Here is a 19,880-nt window from a genome sequence, read left to right on the forward strand (position 1 = left end):
AGCTTCTGTAGGAATGAGGATAAATGGAAGCTTTCCCCAGTGATAAATAGCAGCTCCAATCTATGTATGCTTAACGTTGTGATTGATCCTCACTAAGTATGTCATCTCATGATTTGTCAAAACTGAGAAACAATTTGAATGTACATAAATACACAGCTTTTTTTCAGTGTTAGCTTAAATGTAATGTTTGGCAGGAAGTGCTCCCTAACTTTGTCACAAAATCAATTCATGCCTATGAGTCTTTTCCGCACTTAACTTTGACAGTCTTGGTGTGTAACTTATTTTTATGATTCCTTAAAAACAATGGATTTTTTGTTTTAAAAATTTCACAACAGCAAGAAAGACCTGCTAGCCAAATGGTCTACGATGTTTTATTTGCTCCATGTGGACCTCTATCCATCTGAAATCATTTAACTGTATCAGTACCTCGTTTTCTTGAACAGGGCAGTGGTTGTTAAGTCCTGTCTTAATTATAGTCAGCATCTGTAATCATTATTGACTTTAAAATTCATTGTTTGCAGAGTCTAAAATGAGCATATTTGGAACAAGTGGAGGGTTTGGAACTGGGAGCATGTTTGGAGGGACAACAACTGACAACCACAATCCTATGAAGGTATGGTACATTAGGAGGTATACAGCACTGGTACTGAATCTGTTTCGATACAAAACAGATAAGTAGTCATTGCAACTATATATTAAATGGAGAAATGTTATGAATAGTAAGTTTTTTTTTGTCAGCTTAGGCTCAGTTGGTGATCCTTCCATCTGTGGGTGAAAGACCAACACCAGGGACTTGACTGACTGTTGACTGAGGGAATGCTGCTGTGTTTGCACACCATGCTGGTTATCACAGCGTGGCATTATTTAAAAATGAGCAGGTGTATTCTTGGTAATATATATGTGGATGTTATGGGAGGTTGCCAAATTTTCTGCATTTCAACTTTTGTAATACTTCAAAAGGGCTCATTAGGTTGCATTAGGATTAGATGTTGACAATTGTGTAAATTATGACCACTCTTCCCTATAATTGTTTCACTGAAGAATGCAGTTGATTTTTTTTGTGTGCATCTCCTTTAAATGTTTTCACAGCCACCCATATTGGCAGAATAGTTTGAAGAGTCTAAACGATAACACAGTTTAGAGGAAGCATTGGTTACACCTGATTTTCAAGATTTTTCAGTATATGTATTTACATATTAGGATTTCCACTCAGATCACTAAAGACCATAGTTCTTGATAAAGATTAATGTTGCTAACCTTTTGTGCTTGACTTCAAAATTGTGATCTTCTGTGGAATGCAACCGCAATGTGAAGTGTCTGTTCTTGAGCAAGAGTGAATTGAGCAATTGCCGATATTTAGGTATTATTTAGCAATGTGTTTTGTTTTTCCTGATAAATGTCATCTTTTCAAATCTAGGCTTTCCCAATAGGGAAAGAAGACAGTTTCTCCAACTGAGAAACTATTTCTTATTGTGACTCCATTTTGAGGTTTTAAAATGTGAGAGCAGGGGCCTTTTGGAGTTGGAACACAGTTGTTGTGACTCATTCAGAGGTCATTATTGTGATTGTCATCACACAACTTATAGTCACACCATTTCTGATTGTGACCTCACTTTGGGGAGGCAATGGCCGGTGGTGTTATTGCTAGACTATTAATCCAGAAACTCAACTAAAGTTCTGAAGACACAGGGTCAAATCCTGCCATGGCAGATGGTGAAATTTGAATTCAGTAACTAATTTGTAATTAAGGGTCTAATGATGACTAAGTTGGAAAAACCTATCTGGTTCACTAATGTCCTTTAGGGAAGGAAATCTGTCATTCTTACCTGGTCTGGCCTACCTGTGACCTCAGACTCATAACCACTATAGTTGACTCTTAACTACTCCCTGGGCAATTAGGGATGGGCAATAAATGCTGACCTAGCCAGAGACGCCCACATCTTCTGAGTGAATTAAATAACTTTGGGAAGCCCTCACTTATAGAATTAAACCTTGGTGGAAACATATACCTTCATTTTTGGGATTTTGGCACAGAGTTGTTATGGTGTAGTGGAATAGTCATCCAAAGAAATGATCTAAAAAACTCAGGTTCTAGGTTCAAATTCTACTCTCTGGCTGTCATGTTAATTGATTCTGTAAGTGATTCTCTCATCTCAAGTACTGTCTCTCTCCAGTTGGAGCTGCTATCACCAACCCCTCTTTAAATAAATCTTAACTTTCTATCCCTTCAAACAACTAGCCTGTCTCCAAACTCCATTTCTGTCTGAACCATGCTTATTGTTCCTGCATTTCTAGCCTGCTCCAAATTAGGTTTACATCCTGCCAGTGTACTGAAGCTGCCCTTAACACAGTCCTGTGTGGCTCTGACCAGGGTCCCTCTTGATCTTTTTGCATCTTTAACACAGGTAGTTGCTCATCATTCTTTTGAGATGCCCCTCTGTTGCCCAACTGGGTGGGACTGACCTCAGCTGTTCCCAACACAGCAAGATAATCAATTGTTTTAGCTCATCTTTCCTTTCTTGCATCACTCCCTCTGGTGCTTTCAAAAGTCTTCCTCCTATTTCTCAACCAAATGCTGACCCTTGGCAGCACCATCTGAAAACATGATCTCCTGTGTTACAGAGTCATACCCCATGGGAACAGACCCTTCGGTTCAACTAGTCCACATAGACCATGTCTCAAAACTAAACTAGTCCTACTTGCCTGCATTTGCCCCGTATCCCTTCAACCCTTTCCTATTCATGAATTTATAAAAATGTCTTTAAAAATGTTGTTAAGATTAGATTACATTACATTACAGAATGGAAACAGGCCCTTCGGCCCAACAAGTCCACACCGACCCGCCGAAGCGCAACCCACCCATACCCCTACATTTACCCCTATTCCTAACACTACGGGCAATTTAGCATGGCCAATTCACCTGATCTGCACATCTTTGGACTGTGGGAGGAAACCGGAGGACCCGGAGGAAACCCACGCAGACACGGGGAGAACGTGCAAACTCCACGCAGTCAGTCGCCTGAGTCGGGAATTGAACCCGGGTCTCTGGCGCTGCGAGGCAGCAGTGCTAACCACTGTGCCACCGTGCCGCCCACCAACTGTACCTGCATCCCATAGGTACATGCAGTTTTACTTCACTCCCCTGATCTCGCTGCCTCTGACTTGGATGAGGAAAGTGAATGAATGTACTAGAGCCAAGTTTGGGAATGGCCACAAAAATAGATGTAAAAGCAAGGGGTGAGGATGACACAGAGCCTACTGATGGGTACAGACAAGTTAGCTGACTGGGCTAAAATTTGGCAAATAGAACATACTGTGGGAAAATGTGAAGTGGTGCACCTTAGCAGGAAGATTACAGGAGCTGAAAAGTATTGAAATGGGGAAAGACTAGAAGGCTACAGAACAGAGATCTGGGAGTTCTCAAGTTTAAATTTCAAAAAGCTAGCATCCAAGTTAAACAAGTAATAGGGAAGGCAAATGGATTGTTCACCTTTATTTGAAAGGGAATGGATTATAAAAATAGGGAAGTCTTACTAAAACTATACAAATCATTGGTCAGACCACATGTGGAATACAGGTGGTTCTGCTATAATGTGTCAGTTGTATTCCTTTGTAATCTTGCATTATGGAAAACCGCTATAGAAAATTCCACTGTAGAAGGTTGCTAATAGGAAATCACTGTATCATTCATTATAAACTTTGTGTTATCCAAATAACGTCCACAATTCGTCAACTGCGTTATAGCCTATTCGCACTGACAAAACTTGCGTTAGAGCAGAATGACCTGTACTGTGAACAGTTTTGGGGCCCCTTGTCTTTGAAAAGATATACTGGCATTGGAGGCAATCCAGACAAGTTTCACTAGGCTGGTTTTGGTTATGGAGGAACTCTCGTCAAGGTGAGATTCAGTAAGTTGTCATCATTGGAATTTAGTAGAGTGAGAGGTGACCTTATCAAAACTTACAAGGTGCTTAAGGGACTTGACATGGTACATGCGGAAAAGTTATTTCCCCTTGTGGGAGAAATTAAGACCATTTTAAAAAAAAAAGGAACAGGAATAAGCTATTTGGTCCCTGGAGTCTGCTTCGCGATTCATGGCTGATCCGACATTCCTCATAACCACTTCCCTGCATTTTCCTTGGTTCCCCGACTGATCAAGAATCTATCTCAACCTTAAATATACACAAGGACTATACCCCCACAGCTTCCTGTGGCGTGGAATTCCAAAGACACTCAACCGTCTGAGAGAAGAAATTCCTCTTTATCTCAATCTTAAATTGGCGCCCCCGAATTCTGAGACTATGCCCCCAGTCCAGGACTCACCCATGATGGGAAACATCCTCTTTGCATTTCCCTTGTCAGACCACTTAAGAATTTCTATATATTTCAATGAGATGACCTCTTATTCTAAATTACAAGGAGTCTAGTCTCAGCCTGTTTAACCTTTGCTCATAATCTCAAAAGGCATAATCTGAAGAGTAAGGAGTCATCCATTTAAGAAAAAGATGAGGAGGAGATTCATGAGGGTGGTGAATCTGTGGTCGTCTTTATCATAAAGAACTCTTGAGGCCGGATTGCTAAATATATTCAAGACTGAGATAGATAAAATGTTAATCAGTAAGGGAATTGAAGATCATGGAGAAAAACCAGCAAGGTAACTTATCAGTTCAGACATGATCTCATTGATTAGTGGAGAGTCTTGATGGGTGGTTGCCTTGCTTGTGTTTCTTCATCTTACAGGCCACTTGTCCAACACCCATTATTTAAAGAGGAGAAGTTTCCTCCAAGCTGTTAAGGCCGTTGTTTACCATCTCTGCCGCAAATTCCATCCTTCTCCTGGCCAGATGTCTGAAGCTGTACCAGACTGTATGCAACATTGCTGTCCTATTTGAGATGAGCATTTGTTCTGAAACCAAGATGATATGCTTTCGCTGTCAACATCACCTGACAATGTCCCATCACAGCTTACTTGTGGTTGAAATCTTCATCTGTGTCTATGTTACATTAAATTTGACTATTCCACTGCTTTCCTGGGCAGTCTACAGTGTTTTACCTGTCACAAACTGCAGCACATCCAGAATTCTGCTGCCCAGTCAGACTAAGTCCTATTCACCCATCATCCTTCTGGTTGTTGACCAACATTGGCTTTGCACCTGTTTGAAAATTCTCATGTTGGTGATAAATTCCTATCCATGGTCTCACCCCTCCTTGACACTCTAATCTTTCCTAGCTTTAAAACACTCCCAGGTCTCTACATTCTTCCAATTCTGGCCAACCTCAGGTTTAATTCAGCCAACAGTGGTGACTGTGCTTTCAGCTGTCTGGGCCCCAAGATCTGGGATTATCTGCTGCTAAACCTTCCTGCTTTTCTCTCCTTTGGAGAAGCCCATTAAAACCTCTGGCTGTGACCAAGTCTTTGATCATTTGTCCTACTATCCCTTTGTGTGGCTGTGCCCTATGCTATTTAAAAATAGGGAGTTTTGAGAAGATTTGTAGCTCAGGTTGAGGTTCTGGATGTAGGTTTGCTCACTGAGCTGGAAATATAAATATACCCATTTTATAAATAAAAAGCGGGCTACACCACCAGTGCATCATCAGGAGGCTCACTGATGATGTTATCTAGTATGGTGATACAACGTCTGAAAATCAACCTTCCAGCTCAGCGAGCAAACCTACATCCAGAACTATTTAAAAATGTTCCTGTGATGCACCTCAGGAAATTTGTAATGTTCAGATTTAAGTATAAGTTGTATGTATTTTAAATCCTTTTATAGCATATTCATGAATACACGGACACCTTTATATCTTTTGTGACAACTTTTGAGGGCATTTTCTTTCTTGTACCTGAATTATTTCACACGAGTATATGAGTTGTACAAGTGAAATTGTCTGTAAACAGAAAATGCAAGTATCTGTTCTTAAGATAAAGGATATCAAGTAAGAAAAATCTGCTCTGGAAATAGCATAAATGTGATCCAATGTTTTGTTGACCAGTGTTTGTCCAGCAGAATGATGAGGTACTTCTGAATTTTACATTGACCATTGTTGGGGAGGACATGGAAAGATATTGAACAAGGGTGTTAAAATGAATCAGAAGCAGGTCTTGTACACACCTAATCTGCATTTAGTCTCTTTAATATATAAAGATTACACAGCAAGCAGCAAATACAATGTGCTGAATTAGAAAGGGGACACCGAGGTTGATATCTCAAATGGAAGAAATAGTTGGTGCTGATGCAGAAGCATTGTGAAGATAAATGGGCACTCATTGTATCTCTTGTGGTTGCATGAAAGATGCCAAGGAAAGGGCAGCTGGATGTGGGGAATGGAGAAAAGAAGGGGAAAGGCACTTGTTGATGGGACTGATTTGTTAGCAGATTGGCGTCTGGAGAAGAGGGAGCTGGTAGGACAGAAGGAAAAAAGTGACTTACAAACAAACATACATACATGCATGTGTGGAGGAACTGGTGTGCTAATGTGTGTAGATCTCAACTGGGGTGGGCTGGGGTTTTGAAATTTACCTTTTCAGTAACTCCTCGGAGAAGTGGAATCATCTGAATAAATGTGATAACTTTGTATGTAGGTCAATGGAAAGCATATTGTAGGAATGCAGGAGGGAAAGAAACAGTCAGAGATAAATCGCATGAATGTCAAGGATGCTGTTGATGGATGAGTGGTGAACCGGTGATTGACCATAAGAAATAGAAGCAGGGTAGGTTGTTCAACTTCGGACCTGATCTACCATTTAATAGGATCATGGCTAAACCAACATTCCTCACTTCCCTGTATTTTTCCTAGAACCATTGATTCCCTGCTGATCAAGAATCTATCTATCTCAGCCTTGAATATACACAAAAACTCTGCCTCCACAGTTCTCTGTGGCAAGAGACTCTCAATCCTCTTAGCAAATAAATTCCTTCTCATCTCAGTTTTAAGTTGACGCTCCTTAATTCTCAGAGAAAGTGAGGACTGCAGATGCTGGAGATCAGAGCTGAAAAATGTGTTGCTGGAAAAGCGCAGCAGGTCAGGCAGCATCCAAGGAACAGGAGAATCAACGTTTCAGGCATAAGGGCTTATGCCCGAAACGTCGATTCTCCTGCTCCTTGGATGCTGCCTGATCTGCTGCGCTTTTCCAGCATCACATTTTTCAGCTCCTTAATTCTAGACTGTCCAGTGAGAGAATGCATCCTCCCAGCATTTACCCTGTCAAGCCCATTAAGAATCCTAAATGTCTCAATGAAGTGATATGTGCATTGAATGCAGGGTTGGGCCGAACAGAGCTAGTGGAGGGAACTTGTGCCTGGAGTCTGAAGTCATAGGGGAGGCCCTTAAATGAGTTTTTTGCTTCCGTATTCAGTAGAGAGAGGGACCTGGTGATAATGAGACCAGGTTAACAGGCTTGAACAGATTGATATTAAGAAATTGGATGTGTTGGAAATTCTGGGAAGCGAGGAATGATCTTTGCATCCTCCCTTGCCACTGGAGTAGTACAGATAATTGGAGGGAGGCGAATGTTGTTCCTTTATTGAAGAAAGGGAATAGGGAAATCCCTGGGAATTATGTCTGTGGTAAGAAAGGATTCTAAGAGATAGGATTTATGACTATTTGGAAGTACATAGTTTGATTAAAGATAGTCAGCATGGCTTTGTGAGGGGCAGATCATGCCTCACAAGCCTTATTGCATTCTTTGAGGATGTGACAAGAAAAGTCGACGAAGATCGAGCAGTGGATGCGGTGTATATGACTTTCAGTAAGGCATTTGATAACGTTCCCCAACGTAGGCTCATTCAGAAAGTTAGAAAGTATGGGATACAGGGTAATTTGGCTGTCTGGATACAGAATTGGCTGTCCGGAAGGAGACAGCGAGTGGCAGTGGATGGAAAGATTTCTGCCTGGAGGTCGGTGACCAGTGGTGTCCTGCAGGGGTCTGTTCTTGGGCCTCTGCTCTTTGTAGTTTTTATAAATGACTTGGATGAGGAAGTAGAAGGGTGAGGTAGTAAGTTTGTAGATGACCTAAAGGTTGTTGGTGTTGTGGATAGTGTGGAGGGATGTTGCAGGCATCCTGACAAGACATTGACAGGATGCAGAGCTGGGCTGAAAAGCGGCAGATGGAGTTCAACCTGGATAAATGTGAAGTTTTTGGAAAGTTGAATTTGAATGCTGAATACAGGGTTAAATCTTGCGATCCACGTACATAGTTCCCTCAGAGTTGCCACCCAAGTTGATAGGGTGGTTCAGAAGATGTATGGTGTTTTGGCTTTCATTAACAGAGGGATTGAGTTTAAGAGCGTGAGGTTTCTGCTGTAGCTCTGTGTAACCCTGGTCAGACCACACTTGGAATATTGTGTGCAGTTCTGGTCGCCTCATTATAAGGAAGATGTAGATACTTTAGAGAGGGTGCAGAGGAGAATTACCAGGATGCTGCCTGGATTGGAGGGCTTGTCTTGTGAAGAGAGATTGACTGAGCTCGGGCTTTTCATACTGGACAGAAGAAGGAAGAGAGGTGACTTGGTAGGGGTGTACAAGGTAATGAGAGGCATAGAGAGAGTAGATAGATTAGATTAGATTACTTAGATTAGATTACTTAGTGTGGAAACAGGCCCTTCGGCCCAATAAGTCCACACTGACCCTCTGAAGAGCAACCCACCCAGACCCATTCCCCTACATTTACCCCTTCACCTAACACTACGGGCAATTTAGCACGGCCAATTCACCTGACCTGCACATCTTTGGACTGTGGGAGGAAACTGGAGCACCCGGAGGAAACCCACACAGACACGGGGAGAATGTGCAAACTCCACAGAGATAGCTAGAGATTTTTCCCCAGGGCAGAAGTGGCTGTCACGAGGGGATCATAATTATAAGGTGATTAGAGGAAGGTGTGGGGAGATGTCAAGAGGTAGGTTTTTTACGTAGAGAGTGGAATGCACTGCCAGCGGTAGTAGTAAAGTCAGAGACATTAGGGACATTTAAGTGACTGCTGGACAAACACATGGAAGGCAGTAAATTGAGTTGTGTGTAGGTTAGGTTGATCTTAAATTAAGGTAAATGCTCAGCGCAATGTCTTGGGCCGAAGGGCCTGTACTGTGTTGGACTGTTCTATACTCCTGAAGTAGAGTAGGAGAAACAGCAGCACCAAATTCAAGACATCAGAGAGAGAAGATCTGAATAGAAATGGAGCAATGGCCGTTTCACGTGTACAGAGAATGCTGGAGAAACTCAAAGTCTGGCAGCATTTTGGAGAGAGGAACAGCATTAATATTTTGAGTCCAGTAACTTTTCAGAACTGAAATGTTACTTCTGTTTCTCTCTGCACAGATGCCGATAAACCTGTTGAGTTTCTTCAATGTTCGATTTGTTTCAAATTTCAAACATTTACAGTATTTTGCTTTTATTTGTCTGTTCCACTCTCCTGTTTTACTTGATTCTTGAGGTTAATTCTTTATGGATCCATCCAAAGTGTGATTTAATAAAGAGGTTTCTGTAAAGGTTGTCTGTAAATAATTCATGTTTTTATTTGAATGCTACATTGTTGAAATGCTACATTCAATTTTCTTATTATTTAAGAGAAAAGTGAAAGCTAGAGCAAAGAGGAGATCAGTGAGGATATAATGTTACAAATGATGCAAAGTGTAGCATTTGAAAGCTCGTTGACTTGGGAAAGAAAAGCTGAGGGATTTGTAGAGGAAATGGAACAAGTCATAATTTCAACTGCAAGTGAAGGGAGGAAAGAACGTATACTGTTTGTATACATCGAAAATAGGAGCAGGCGTAGGCTTTTCGGCCTGCTCCAAAATAGATTGGGCTATTATAGAAAAATAGTTCCATTTGTACTAGGTCTGGTGTAAATCCTGCAGAGAAAGTCAACCAACAGTTTATTATGTCGAGTATGTTGAACAGTTGTGTTCTGATGTAACAATGTTGTTTCCACAGGATATTGAAGTGGTGTCTCCTCCTGATGACAGCATCAGCTGCTTGGAGTTTAGCCCTCCGACGTTACCAGGAAACTTTCTCATTGCTGGATCCTGGGCCAACGATGTGAGTAATTGATCTAATGGTGATGCCTTTATTTATGGTGTTCTCTGTCTTGCTGCTTTCTGCACTGCCTTTTTTTTGGTAAGCTTCCACTTCATGTCATTGTGTGATAGCTAAGTTTTATACTCATAAGAAATAGGAACAGGATCTAACCATTTGGTCTAGTGAGCCTCTTTCACCATTTAATATAGTCAAGGATGATCTTTGGCTTCAACTCCATTTTTCTGCCTCTTTGCCATCTGCTTTGACTTCATGAGCATCCAAAAATATCTAAGCAATTGAGCATCCATCTCTGGGATAGAGAATTCCAAATGGACATTACTTTGCAGTGTGGAAACAGGCCCTTCGGCCCAACAAGTCCACAGAGACCCGCCGAAGCGCAACCCACCCATACCCCTACATTTACCCCTTACCTAACACTACGGACAATTTAGCATGGCCAATTCACCTGACCTGCACATCTTTGGACTGTGGGAGGAAACCGGAGCACCCGGAGAAAACCCACACAGACACGGGGAGAATGTGCAAACTCCACATAGTCAGTCGCCTGAGGCAGGAATTGAACCCGGGTCTCTGGTGCTGTGAGGCAGCAGTGCTAACCACTGTGCCACCGTGCTGCCCACATCCTCCTTTAAATGTCTCATAAACTCAGTGTTAAATGATCAGTCTCTTCTAGGCTTTGGAAACAACTTCTTTGCCAAGCCTGTTCAGATTCTGGTATTTTCCACAGGTCCAATTTACGTGGTCTCACATCAAATCACACTCCAGAGGTTCAGGCGTAATTCTCCATCATAACCACCAGTCTCAGACTAGTCAGCAGGTGCCCAAATTGCAAAAGCAAAGTACTGTGAATGCTGAAAATCTGATGTAAAACACAAAATAAAGTGCTGGAAGCATTCACCAAGTTAGGGCAGCATCAGTGGAGAGACAAGTAATTCATGTTTAGGATCTGTGACTTTTCATCATAACTAGAAAGTTTGAGAGAATGGGTTATAAACATATATGAAAGGGGTAAAGTGAAAGTATGAAAGGAATTCCTGTGAAATGTGGAAGGCAGGAGAGGATAAATGACAAAGGAAGGTGGAAGGCTAGAGGAGATGATATTGGCACAAATCCATAAAAAGAGAGATGACTGTAGAGGAATTATAGATGGCAATTTACTCCATTCCTTTCTCCTTTTCCAAGCTGCCGTACTTGTTTATAATCTGCTAAATCTTTAGTTTCTCCACATTTTAGCAAAAAATCATTAACCCGAAACATTGACATTGTTCTCTCTAAAGTTGGTGTCCAATCTGCTGAGTGTTTTTCAACATCCTTTGGGTGTTTTTTTTTCAGATTTACAGAATCTGCAGTATTTTATTTTTATTTTTCTTCTTGTTTTTATCGAAGACTGAGGTGTTCTCAAAATTTCCTCAGAAACTCTTTGTCACCTTCTTGTACATATCATGAGTTTTCCCCATGTTGGAACTAAGGACACAGGAAGGAAAAAGGATGAGATACTAAAAGAAGTTAGGCAGGAATTTAAAAAGGAGGTCCTCGAGGTTAGTAATGTCTGGATTGCTCCCGGCACTACAAGCTAGTGAGGGTAGGAATAGAAGGATAGAGCAAATGGATGTGTGGCTGAGGAGCTTGTGCATGGGAGAAGGGTTCACATTTTCAGATCATTGGAATCTTTTCTGGGGTAGAAGTGACCTGTATAAGAAGGACAGATTGCACCTGAATTGACAGAGGACTAATGTACTGGCAGGGAGCTTTGCTAGAGCTGCTTGGGAGTATTTAAACTAGTAAGATGAGGGATGGGATAACGAGGTCAGTCTGAGACTGGTACAGTTGGGAAAAGGAGCAAGTTAAACAGGGCAGGAAGGAACAAAGCAGAGAACGAGGTAAATTAACCTGCATTTATTTCAATGCAAGAGGCCTAACAGGGAAGGCAGATGAACTCCAGGCATGGTTAGGAACATGGGACTGGGGTATCATAGCAATTACAGAAATGTGACTCGGGGATGGACAGGACTGAGAGCTTAATGTTCCAGGATAAAAATGCTATAGGAAGGTTAGAAAGGGGGTCAAGAGAGGAGGGCGAGTGGCATTTTTGATTAGGGATAGCATTACTGCTGTACTGAGGGAGGATATTCCTGGGACTACATCAAGGAAGTTATTTGGGTGGAGCTGAGAAATAAGAAAGGGTGATAGCCTTATTGGATTGTATTATAAACCCCCTAATAGTCAGCAGCAAATTGAAAAACAAATTTGTAAGAAGCTGGTGGTCATCTGTAAGAAAAATAAGGTGGTAATGTTAGGAGATTTTAACTTTCCAAACATAGAGTGGGACTGCCATTGTGTTAAGGGTTTAGATGGAGAGGAATTTGTTAAATCTGTACAAGAAAAGTTTCTGATTCAGTACGTGTGTGTCTCTACTTGAGAAGGTGCAAAATTAGACCTACTCTTGGGAAATAAGACAGGGCAAGTGACAGAGGTGTCGGTGGGGGAGCACTTTGGGGCCAGTGAACAAATTGTATTAGTTTTACAATAGTGATGGAAAAGGGATAGACAGGATCTAAAAGTTAAAGTACTGAATTGGAGGAAGGCCAATTTTGATGGTATTCGGCAGTGCAGAGACTATATGTTCCTGTTAGGGTGAAAGGCAAGGCTGGTAGCATGACTAGAGGAATTGAGGATTTGGTCAAGAAAAAGAAGGAAACATACATCAGCAGAGATCAAGTGAATCCTTAGAAGAGTATAAAGGCAGAAGCAGTTGAAATCAGGAGGGCAAAAAGGGACATGACATAGCTTTGGCAAATAGAGTTAAGGAGCGTCCAAAGCGATTTTATAAATACATTAAGGTCAAAAGGGTAACTAGAGAGAGAACAGGACCCCACAAAGATCAGCAAGTCGGCCTATGTGTGGAACCACAGGAGATGGTGGAGATACTAAACAAGTATTTTGCATCAGAGTTTAATGTGGAGAAGAACATGGAAGGTACAGAATGTGGGGGAAATAGTTGGTGACATCTTGAAAAATGTCCATATTACAGAGGAGGAGGTGCTTTATGTTTTAAAACACATAAAGATGGATGAATCCCCAGTACCTGATCAGGTGTACCCTAGAACTCTGTGGGAATCTAGGAAAGCCTCTTGCTGAGATATTTGGATCATAGATGGTCATAGTTGAGGTGTCGGAAGGCTAATGTGGTGCCACTATTTAAGAAAGGTGGTAAGGAAAAGCCAGGGAACTATAGACCGGTGAGCCTGATGGTGGTGGGCAAGTTGGTGGTGGGAAGGAATCCTGAGGGACAGGATTTACACTTATTTGGAAAGGCAAGGACTGATGAGGGATAGTCAACAAGGCTTTGTGCATGGGAAATCATGTCTCAGTAATTTGATTGAGTTTTTTGAAGAAATAACAGAGGATTGATGAGGGCAGAGCGGTTGATGTGATCTATATGGACTTCAGTAAGGTGTTCGACAAGGTTCCCCATGGGAGACTGATTAGCAAGGTTAGATCTCATGGAATACAGGGAGAACTAGCCATTTGGATGCAGAACTGGCTCAAAAGTAAAAAAACAGAGGGTGGTGGTGGAGGGTTGCTTTTCAGACTGGAGGCCTGTAACCAGTGGAATGCCACAAGGATTGGTGCTTGGTTTGCTACTTTTTGTCATTTTATATAAATAATTTTGACGTGAACATAGGAGGTACAATTAGTAAATTTGCAGATGAGTTAAGGTGGCAAATGGAGTTCAATGTATGTAAGTGTGAGGTGATTCACTTTGGTAAGAGTAACAAAAAGATGGGGTACTGGGCTAATGGTCGGATACTTGGTAGTGTGGATGAGCAGAAAGATCTTGGTGTCCATGTAGACAGATCTCTGAAAGTTGCCACCCAGGTAAATAGTGCGGTGAAGAAGGCATATGGCGTACTGGCTTTTATTGGTAGAGGAATTGAGTTCCGGAGTCCTGAGGTCATGTTGCAGTTGTATAAGATTCTGGTGCGGCCGCATCTGGAGTATTGTGTGCAGTTTTGGTCGCCATACTATAGGAGGGATGTGGAGGCACTGGAACGGGTGCAGAGGAGGTTTACCAGGATGTTGCCTGGTATGGTAGGAGTAGATTCTTTACTCAGCGAGTCGTGAGTTCATGGAATGCCCTGCCAGTAGCAGTGGTGGACTCTCCCTCTTTATGGGCATTTAAACGGGCATTGGATAGGCATATGGAGGATAGTGGGCTAGTGTAGGTTAGGTGGGCTTGGATCGGCGCAACATCGAGGGCCAAACGGCCTGTACTGAGCTGTATTTTCTATGTTTCTATGACATCAAAATTGGAGGTGTAGTGGACAACGAAGAGGGTTACCTCCGAGTACAATGGGATCTTGATCAGATTGGCCAATGGGCCGAGGAGTGGCAGATGGAGTTTAATTTAGATAAATATGAGGTGCTGCTTTTTGGAAAGGCAAATCAGGGCAGGACTTACACATTTAATGTTAAGGAACTGCGGTGTGTTGCTGAAGAAAGAGACCTTGGAGTGCAGGTTCATAGCTCCTTGAAAGTGGAGTCAGGTAAGTGAAGAAAGCTTTAGTCTTCACTTACCTGAGTGAAGAAAGTGAAGTATGCTTTAGTATTTTGGTAGGAGTGTTCAGCATAGGTGTTGGGAGGTCATGTTGTGGCTGTACAGGACATTGTTTAGGCCACTTTTGGAATGTTGTGTGCAATTCTGGTCTACTTCCTAAAGGAACGATGTTGTGAAAATTGAAAGGGTTCAGAAAAGTTTTACAAGGATGTTGCCAGGGTTGAAATGTTTGAGCTATAGGGAGAGGCTGAATAGCCTGGGACTATCTTCCCTGGGACATTGGAGGCTGAGGGGAGACCTTCTAGAAGTTTATAAAATCATGAGGGGCATGGATAGAGTAAATAGACAAGGTCTGTTCCCTAGGTTGGGGGAGTGCAAAACTAGAGGGAATAGGGTTAGGGTGAGAAGGCAAGGATTTAAAAGGGACCTAAGGGGCAGCTTTGTCATGCAAAGGGTGGTGCGTGCATGGAATGAACTGCCAGAAGAAGCAAGGGAGGCTGGTACAATTACAACATTTTAAAAGGATACATGAATAGCAAGGGTTTAGAGGGATGTGGTCCAAATGCTGGAAAGTGGGGCTAGATTAATTTAGGATATCTGGTCGGCATAAACGGGTTGGACCAAAGGGTCTGTTTACGTGCTGAGGTCGCTATGACTCTATATAATGGTGATTACAGAGACATTGCTGCAGGGTGGAGAAGGAGGAAAATTAAACATCCAGACATTCCGGGGTATTAATTATTTAGGAAGGACAGGCAAGAAAGGAGGGGTGGTGGGGTGGTGATGCTACTAAAGGACTAAAAGCAATGCAATAGTGACAAAAAAAATGATTGGGAATCTGATTGGGTGGAGATATGAAACAGCAAGGTACACACATTAGGGGTGATCTCTTGGGCCCCAAATACTAGTGAAGATGGAGGCATTAAACAAGACATCAGTTATGCATGCAATAAAGGTACAACTGTAACCGTGGAAGATTTTTATTTTCGTACATTTTGGACAAACCAAATTAGAATGATATTGTGGAGGAGGATTTCCCAGCATTTGTACTTGATGGGTTTTTATAATACCAACATAGTTGAGGAACCAACCAGAAAACAAGTTATCTTAGACAAGATATTCTTCTAGACGACTGCAGTCAGGTGAAGACTGTGATAGTTGAATGTCATACTCGGGTCCTGAATCTGAATAAAGGGAAACACTAGAGTATGACGCACAAATTGACAGGATAGATTAGAGGATCTTAGCGAAAGGGTTGATAGTGGACAATGTCTAATATTTAAAGAATTTGTGCATGATTATAATAATTGTTCATTCCTGTCTGGCGCAAAAATAATATAGGAAAAGTGGGTTATAAGGCAAATAATGGGTAGTGTTAGATTCAGAGAGAAGACTTATAAAATTGCCTGAAAATGCAGCAAAGCTGAGGATCAGAAGCATTTTAGAATTTAGCAAAAGAGGACAAAAAGTTTGACCAAGAGGGAGAAAATAGAATACAAAGGTAAAATTGAAGGGAGCCTTAAAACATATCATAACAATGTCTATAAATATGTGAAGAGAACAAGATTAATAAAGACAAACGTAGGTCCCTTATAGTCAGAATCCAAGGCATTTATAATGGGAAACAAAGAAACAGTAGAAGAACTGAAAATGTACTTTTGGTGCTGTCTTCACAAAAGATGGCACACATAACCTACCAGAAATATTAAGGAGCCAAGAGTCCACTAAGGGGATGAAATTGAAGGGAGTAATAATTAATAAGAAAACGGTACTTGGGATATTAATGAGGTTAAAGGCTGACATATCGTCAGGGCTTGATAATCTACTTCCCAGAATACTGAAGGAAGTACCCCTGGAAATATTGAGCAACTGCTCAACTCCATACTGTTGAGCAGTTGCTACAGATTAGAAAGTGGCAAATATAACCCACTTTTTAAAAAGACAGAATAGGAAACCAGTTAGCCTAACATCAGTCCTGAGGAAAATGATAAAGTCTACTATAAAAAAACGTGATAAGAGAACTATTAAACAAAACCAGCATGGGTAATGAAAGGCATATCACGCCTAACAAATCTACTGGATTTTATTTTGGAGGATGTAACTCATAGAATAGTTAAGGGAGAACCAGTGGGTATGGTGTATTTGGGTTTTCAGAAAGCTTTTGATAAGGTCCTACATAACAGGTTAGTTGAAAATCGGTTGACAAACAGGAACCAGTGAGAATAAATGTTTTTTTCTCCCCCACATGGCAAGCAATGACTAGTGGTGTACCCCAAGTATCATTGCTTGGACACCAGCTATTCACAGTATATGTAAATGGCCTGGATGTGGGAACCAAATGCAACATTTCCAAGCTTGCTGACAGCACAAAACTGGATGGGATTGTGAGGAGGATGCAAGGAGCGTTTAGGGTGATTTAGACAAATCGAGTGTGCAGGTGCAGTACAGTGTGGCTAAATGTGAAGTTACACACTTTAGTATGGAAAACAGAAAGGAATAGTATTATTTATAGGATGGCATATTGGGAAATGTGCATGTACGAACGGATCTGGGTGTCCTTGTACACTGGTCAATGAAAGTAATGGGCAGTTAGAAGGGTAAATGTTGTACAGAGGAATCTTGATTATCGGAATATCAATTACCTGAATTTCGGATTATCCAAAGGAGATCTCAAGGTCCCGCAAAAACATGAAACATAACCTCAAAGAGGTAAGTGAATTCGTTTTACCTGTACTGAAGAACGTGTGAAAACGCTGGCAAAAACAAAGAAACACAAGCAGCTCAAGCAACAGTGACTAGATATTTTTAGGTAAGGTTTAGTTACACAGCCCTTTGCAAAAGTAAATGTTTTACAGTAATCCTGTCACTTTACCGGGCCGTGAATGAAAAGAAAATTTGACCAAGAAAGTAAACGTGTGCGAGGTGGTTTTGTCACAGAAGTTCACAGAAACTGACAAATGCTCTTGCGATCATAGAAGCAGTTGGGGACCTTGTTTAATGGTGGGATTTAGTATACAATATTTATGTGATGGTAAGTCCTTCTCGGTTTCACCTGTAATTTGCAGAATGCAAAGATTAGTTTGTTTAAATAGTATACTCATTAAAATTAAAGATTTAAATAAATTCTCCAGTAGAGTACAGCATTAGATCAATGTGGCTTCCCTTGTTTAAGGTATAGTTGATTATCCGAATGATCAATTATCCGAACAAAATAGCGCCCACCCATCTCGTTTGGATAATCGAGGTTCCTCTGTACAGGCGTTCATTGTAAGAGGATTTGAGTTTGGAAGTAGAAAGTCTTGCAGGGCCTTGGTGAGACCGCACCTGGAATATTGGGTACAGTTTTGTTCGCCCTACCTACGAAAAGATATACTTACCATGGAGGGAGTGCAGCAAAGTTTCATTTGGCTGCTACCGGGAATACCAGGGCTGTCATATGAGGAGAGATTGGTTCAATTCGGTCTGTATTTACTCAAGTTCAGAATCATGATCTGATTGAAACTTGTAACATTCCAACAAGACTGGACAAACTAGATATAGGGAGGATGTTTCCCCTGGTGGGGGAGTCTATGACCGGGGACACAGTCTCGGGACACTAGGTAAACCATTTAGGACTGAGATCTATAAAGATTTCTTCACTCAAAGCATAGTGAACCTGTGGAATTTTATACCACAGAAGACTTGGAGACAAGTCACTGAATATATTCAAGAAAGACTTTGAAGGCAAGGGGAGAAAGCGGTAATATTATGGTAGAGGATCAGCCAAGATCATATCAGATGGCAGAGTAGGCTCAGAAGTCTAAATGGCCTACTTCTGCTCTGGTTTTCCATGTTGGGCAGGTTACTTGGTGTAGGTCCATGGTGTCCATTTGACATGGTGGGTAAGGGTTTATGTTAGTTCATTGGCCATGCTTGTTACAACAAATGTTTTCATCTTGACTTCCCTCACATTGTGCTCAGAGAGATTTTCAGTCATTAGTTGCTCACTTGTGCACTTGCGTTCTTTCATCTAAATTTCTGAATTGTTTTGGTTTTCTGTCTGTGTGAATGATACTGTTAGTCGAATTGTTAGTTCATTATTACTACTTTTCGAATTGTGCGGTGTTGTAGAAACTTTTATTTTTATTTTTGAAGGTACGTTGCTGGGAGATTCAGGACAGTGGACAGACCGTTCCAAAGGCCCAGCAGATGCATACAGGTCCAGTGTTGGATGTCTGTTGGAGTGATGTAGGTCGATTAAATATTTAGTGTTGCAAATACATTTTGTTCTGTTCTGTTTTTATCAAAATATCCAGTCATGAAAGTAGGAAATTTGATATACTCATCTTTCTAGATTCTTAGGGCAAGGAGTACAGAATCCGGTAAAAGAATTGCGGTATGAATTGATATTCGGAAATTGTAGTTATTCAAACAGGACTTGAATGGTACTTCACACTGGAATGGGCTACATTCTCTCCCTGGTTCTTTTTGTTACTTTGGTTTCTCAAATGAGGAAGAAGGTTTTCACCCAGATGGTGGTGGTAATCTGCTTGTGAGAGTGGTGGAGGCAGAGATCCTCAACATTGAAGCAGTATGTCAGTGTGCACTTGCAATGCCAAGGCATACAATGCTATGGGCTAGGTCTGCAAAATTAACTTAGAATAGTCAGGTGGTTGTTTTTGACCAGCATGATGTGATGGGCCGAAAGACTTCTCAGGCAGCGTTCTGCTAACTCTTTTCATGACCTTACCTACTGGCACTGCTATCTTTAAAAGGCAGGCTGACATTTGTTCTCCACATGTCGCCCCTGTGAAAAGAGAAGGTGGGCCCCTGTGAAAAGAGAAGGTGGGAGCTACAGTATATAAAGCTAAAGTACACCTCAGTATTAGTGTGGAATTTCAGGATTTTGACTGAACAGCAGTGAAGATGATCGCACTCTCATTGGCCAGCAAGCCTTAAGAAATAGCGCTAACTTGTCACAGAAGGAGCTTTTGAACATGATACACAAGAATAAAATGTACCAAAATAGCTTTAATGGAGGTTAATATGTACAATGATTAAGAGGGTTTATTAAAATTGCACCATGATATGCTTTCATGTCATACAGTGTGTATGGAGTGTTCACATTGACTGTGTGAGACTGCATTTAACTTTGTGCAGTAATATATCTTTGTATCCTTAAAGGATGGGAGCAAAGTGATCACAGCATCATGTGATAAAACTGCAAAGATGTGGGATCTCAACAGCAACCAGGCAATACAGATTGCACAAGTAAGTAGGAACGATGGTACTTCTGAGTGGAAAC

General features: G+C 41.4%; 1 protein-coding gene across 2 annotated transcripts in view; it reads left to right on the forward strand.

Moving 5' to 3' along the window:
- The first annotated feature begins 521 nt into the window (after window positions 1-521).
- Window positions 522-19,880, forward strand: part of rae1 (ribonucleic acid export 1) — a 39,354-nt gene continuing 19,995 nt past the window's right edge. For both annotated transcript variants that reach the window (XM_043676983.1, XM_043676984.1), the window contains exons 1-4: window positions 522-613; window positions 9,934-10,038; window positions 18,731-18,823; window positions 19,760-19,846. In XM_043676983.1, coding sequence (XP_043532918.1) covers window positions 530-613; window positions 9,934-10,038; window positions 18,731-18,823; window positions 19,760-19,846 — 369 coding nt within the window. In that variant the 5' untranslated portion in view covers window positions 522-529. The remainder of the gene's footprint in view (window positions 614-9,933; window positions 10,039-18,730; window positions 18,824-19,759; window positions 19,847-19,880) is intronic.

Source organism: Chiloscyllium plagiosum, chromosome 35, assembly GCF_004010195.1.
Source record: "Chiloscyllium plagiosum isolate BGI_BamShark_2017 chromosome 35, ASM401019v2, whole genome shotgun sequence".
Lineage (NCBI taxonomy): Eukaryota > Metazoa > Chordata > Chondrichthyes > Orectolobiformes > Hemiscylliidae > Chiloscyllium > Chiloscyllium plagiosum.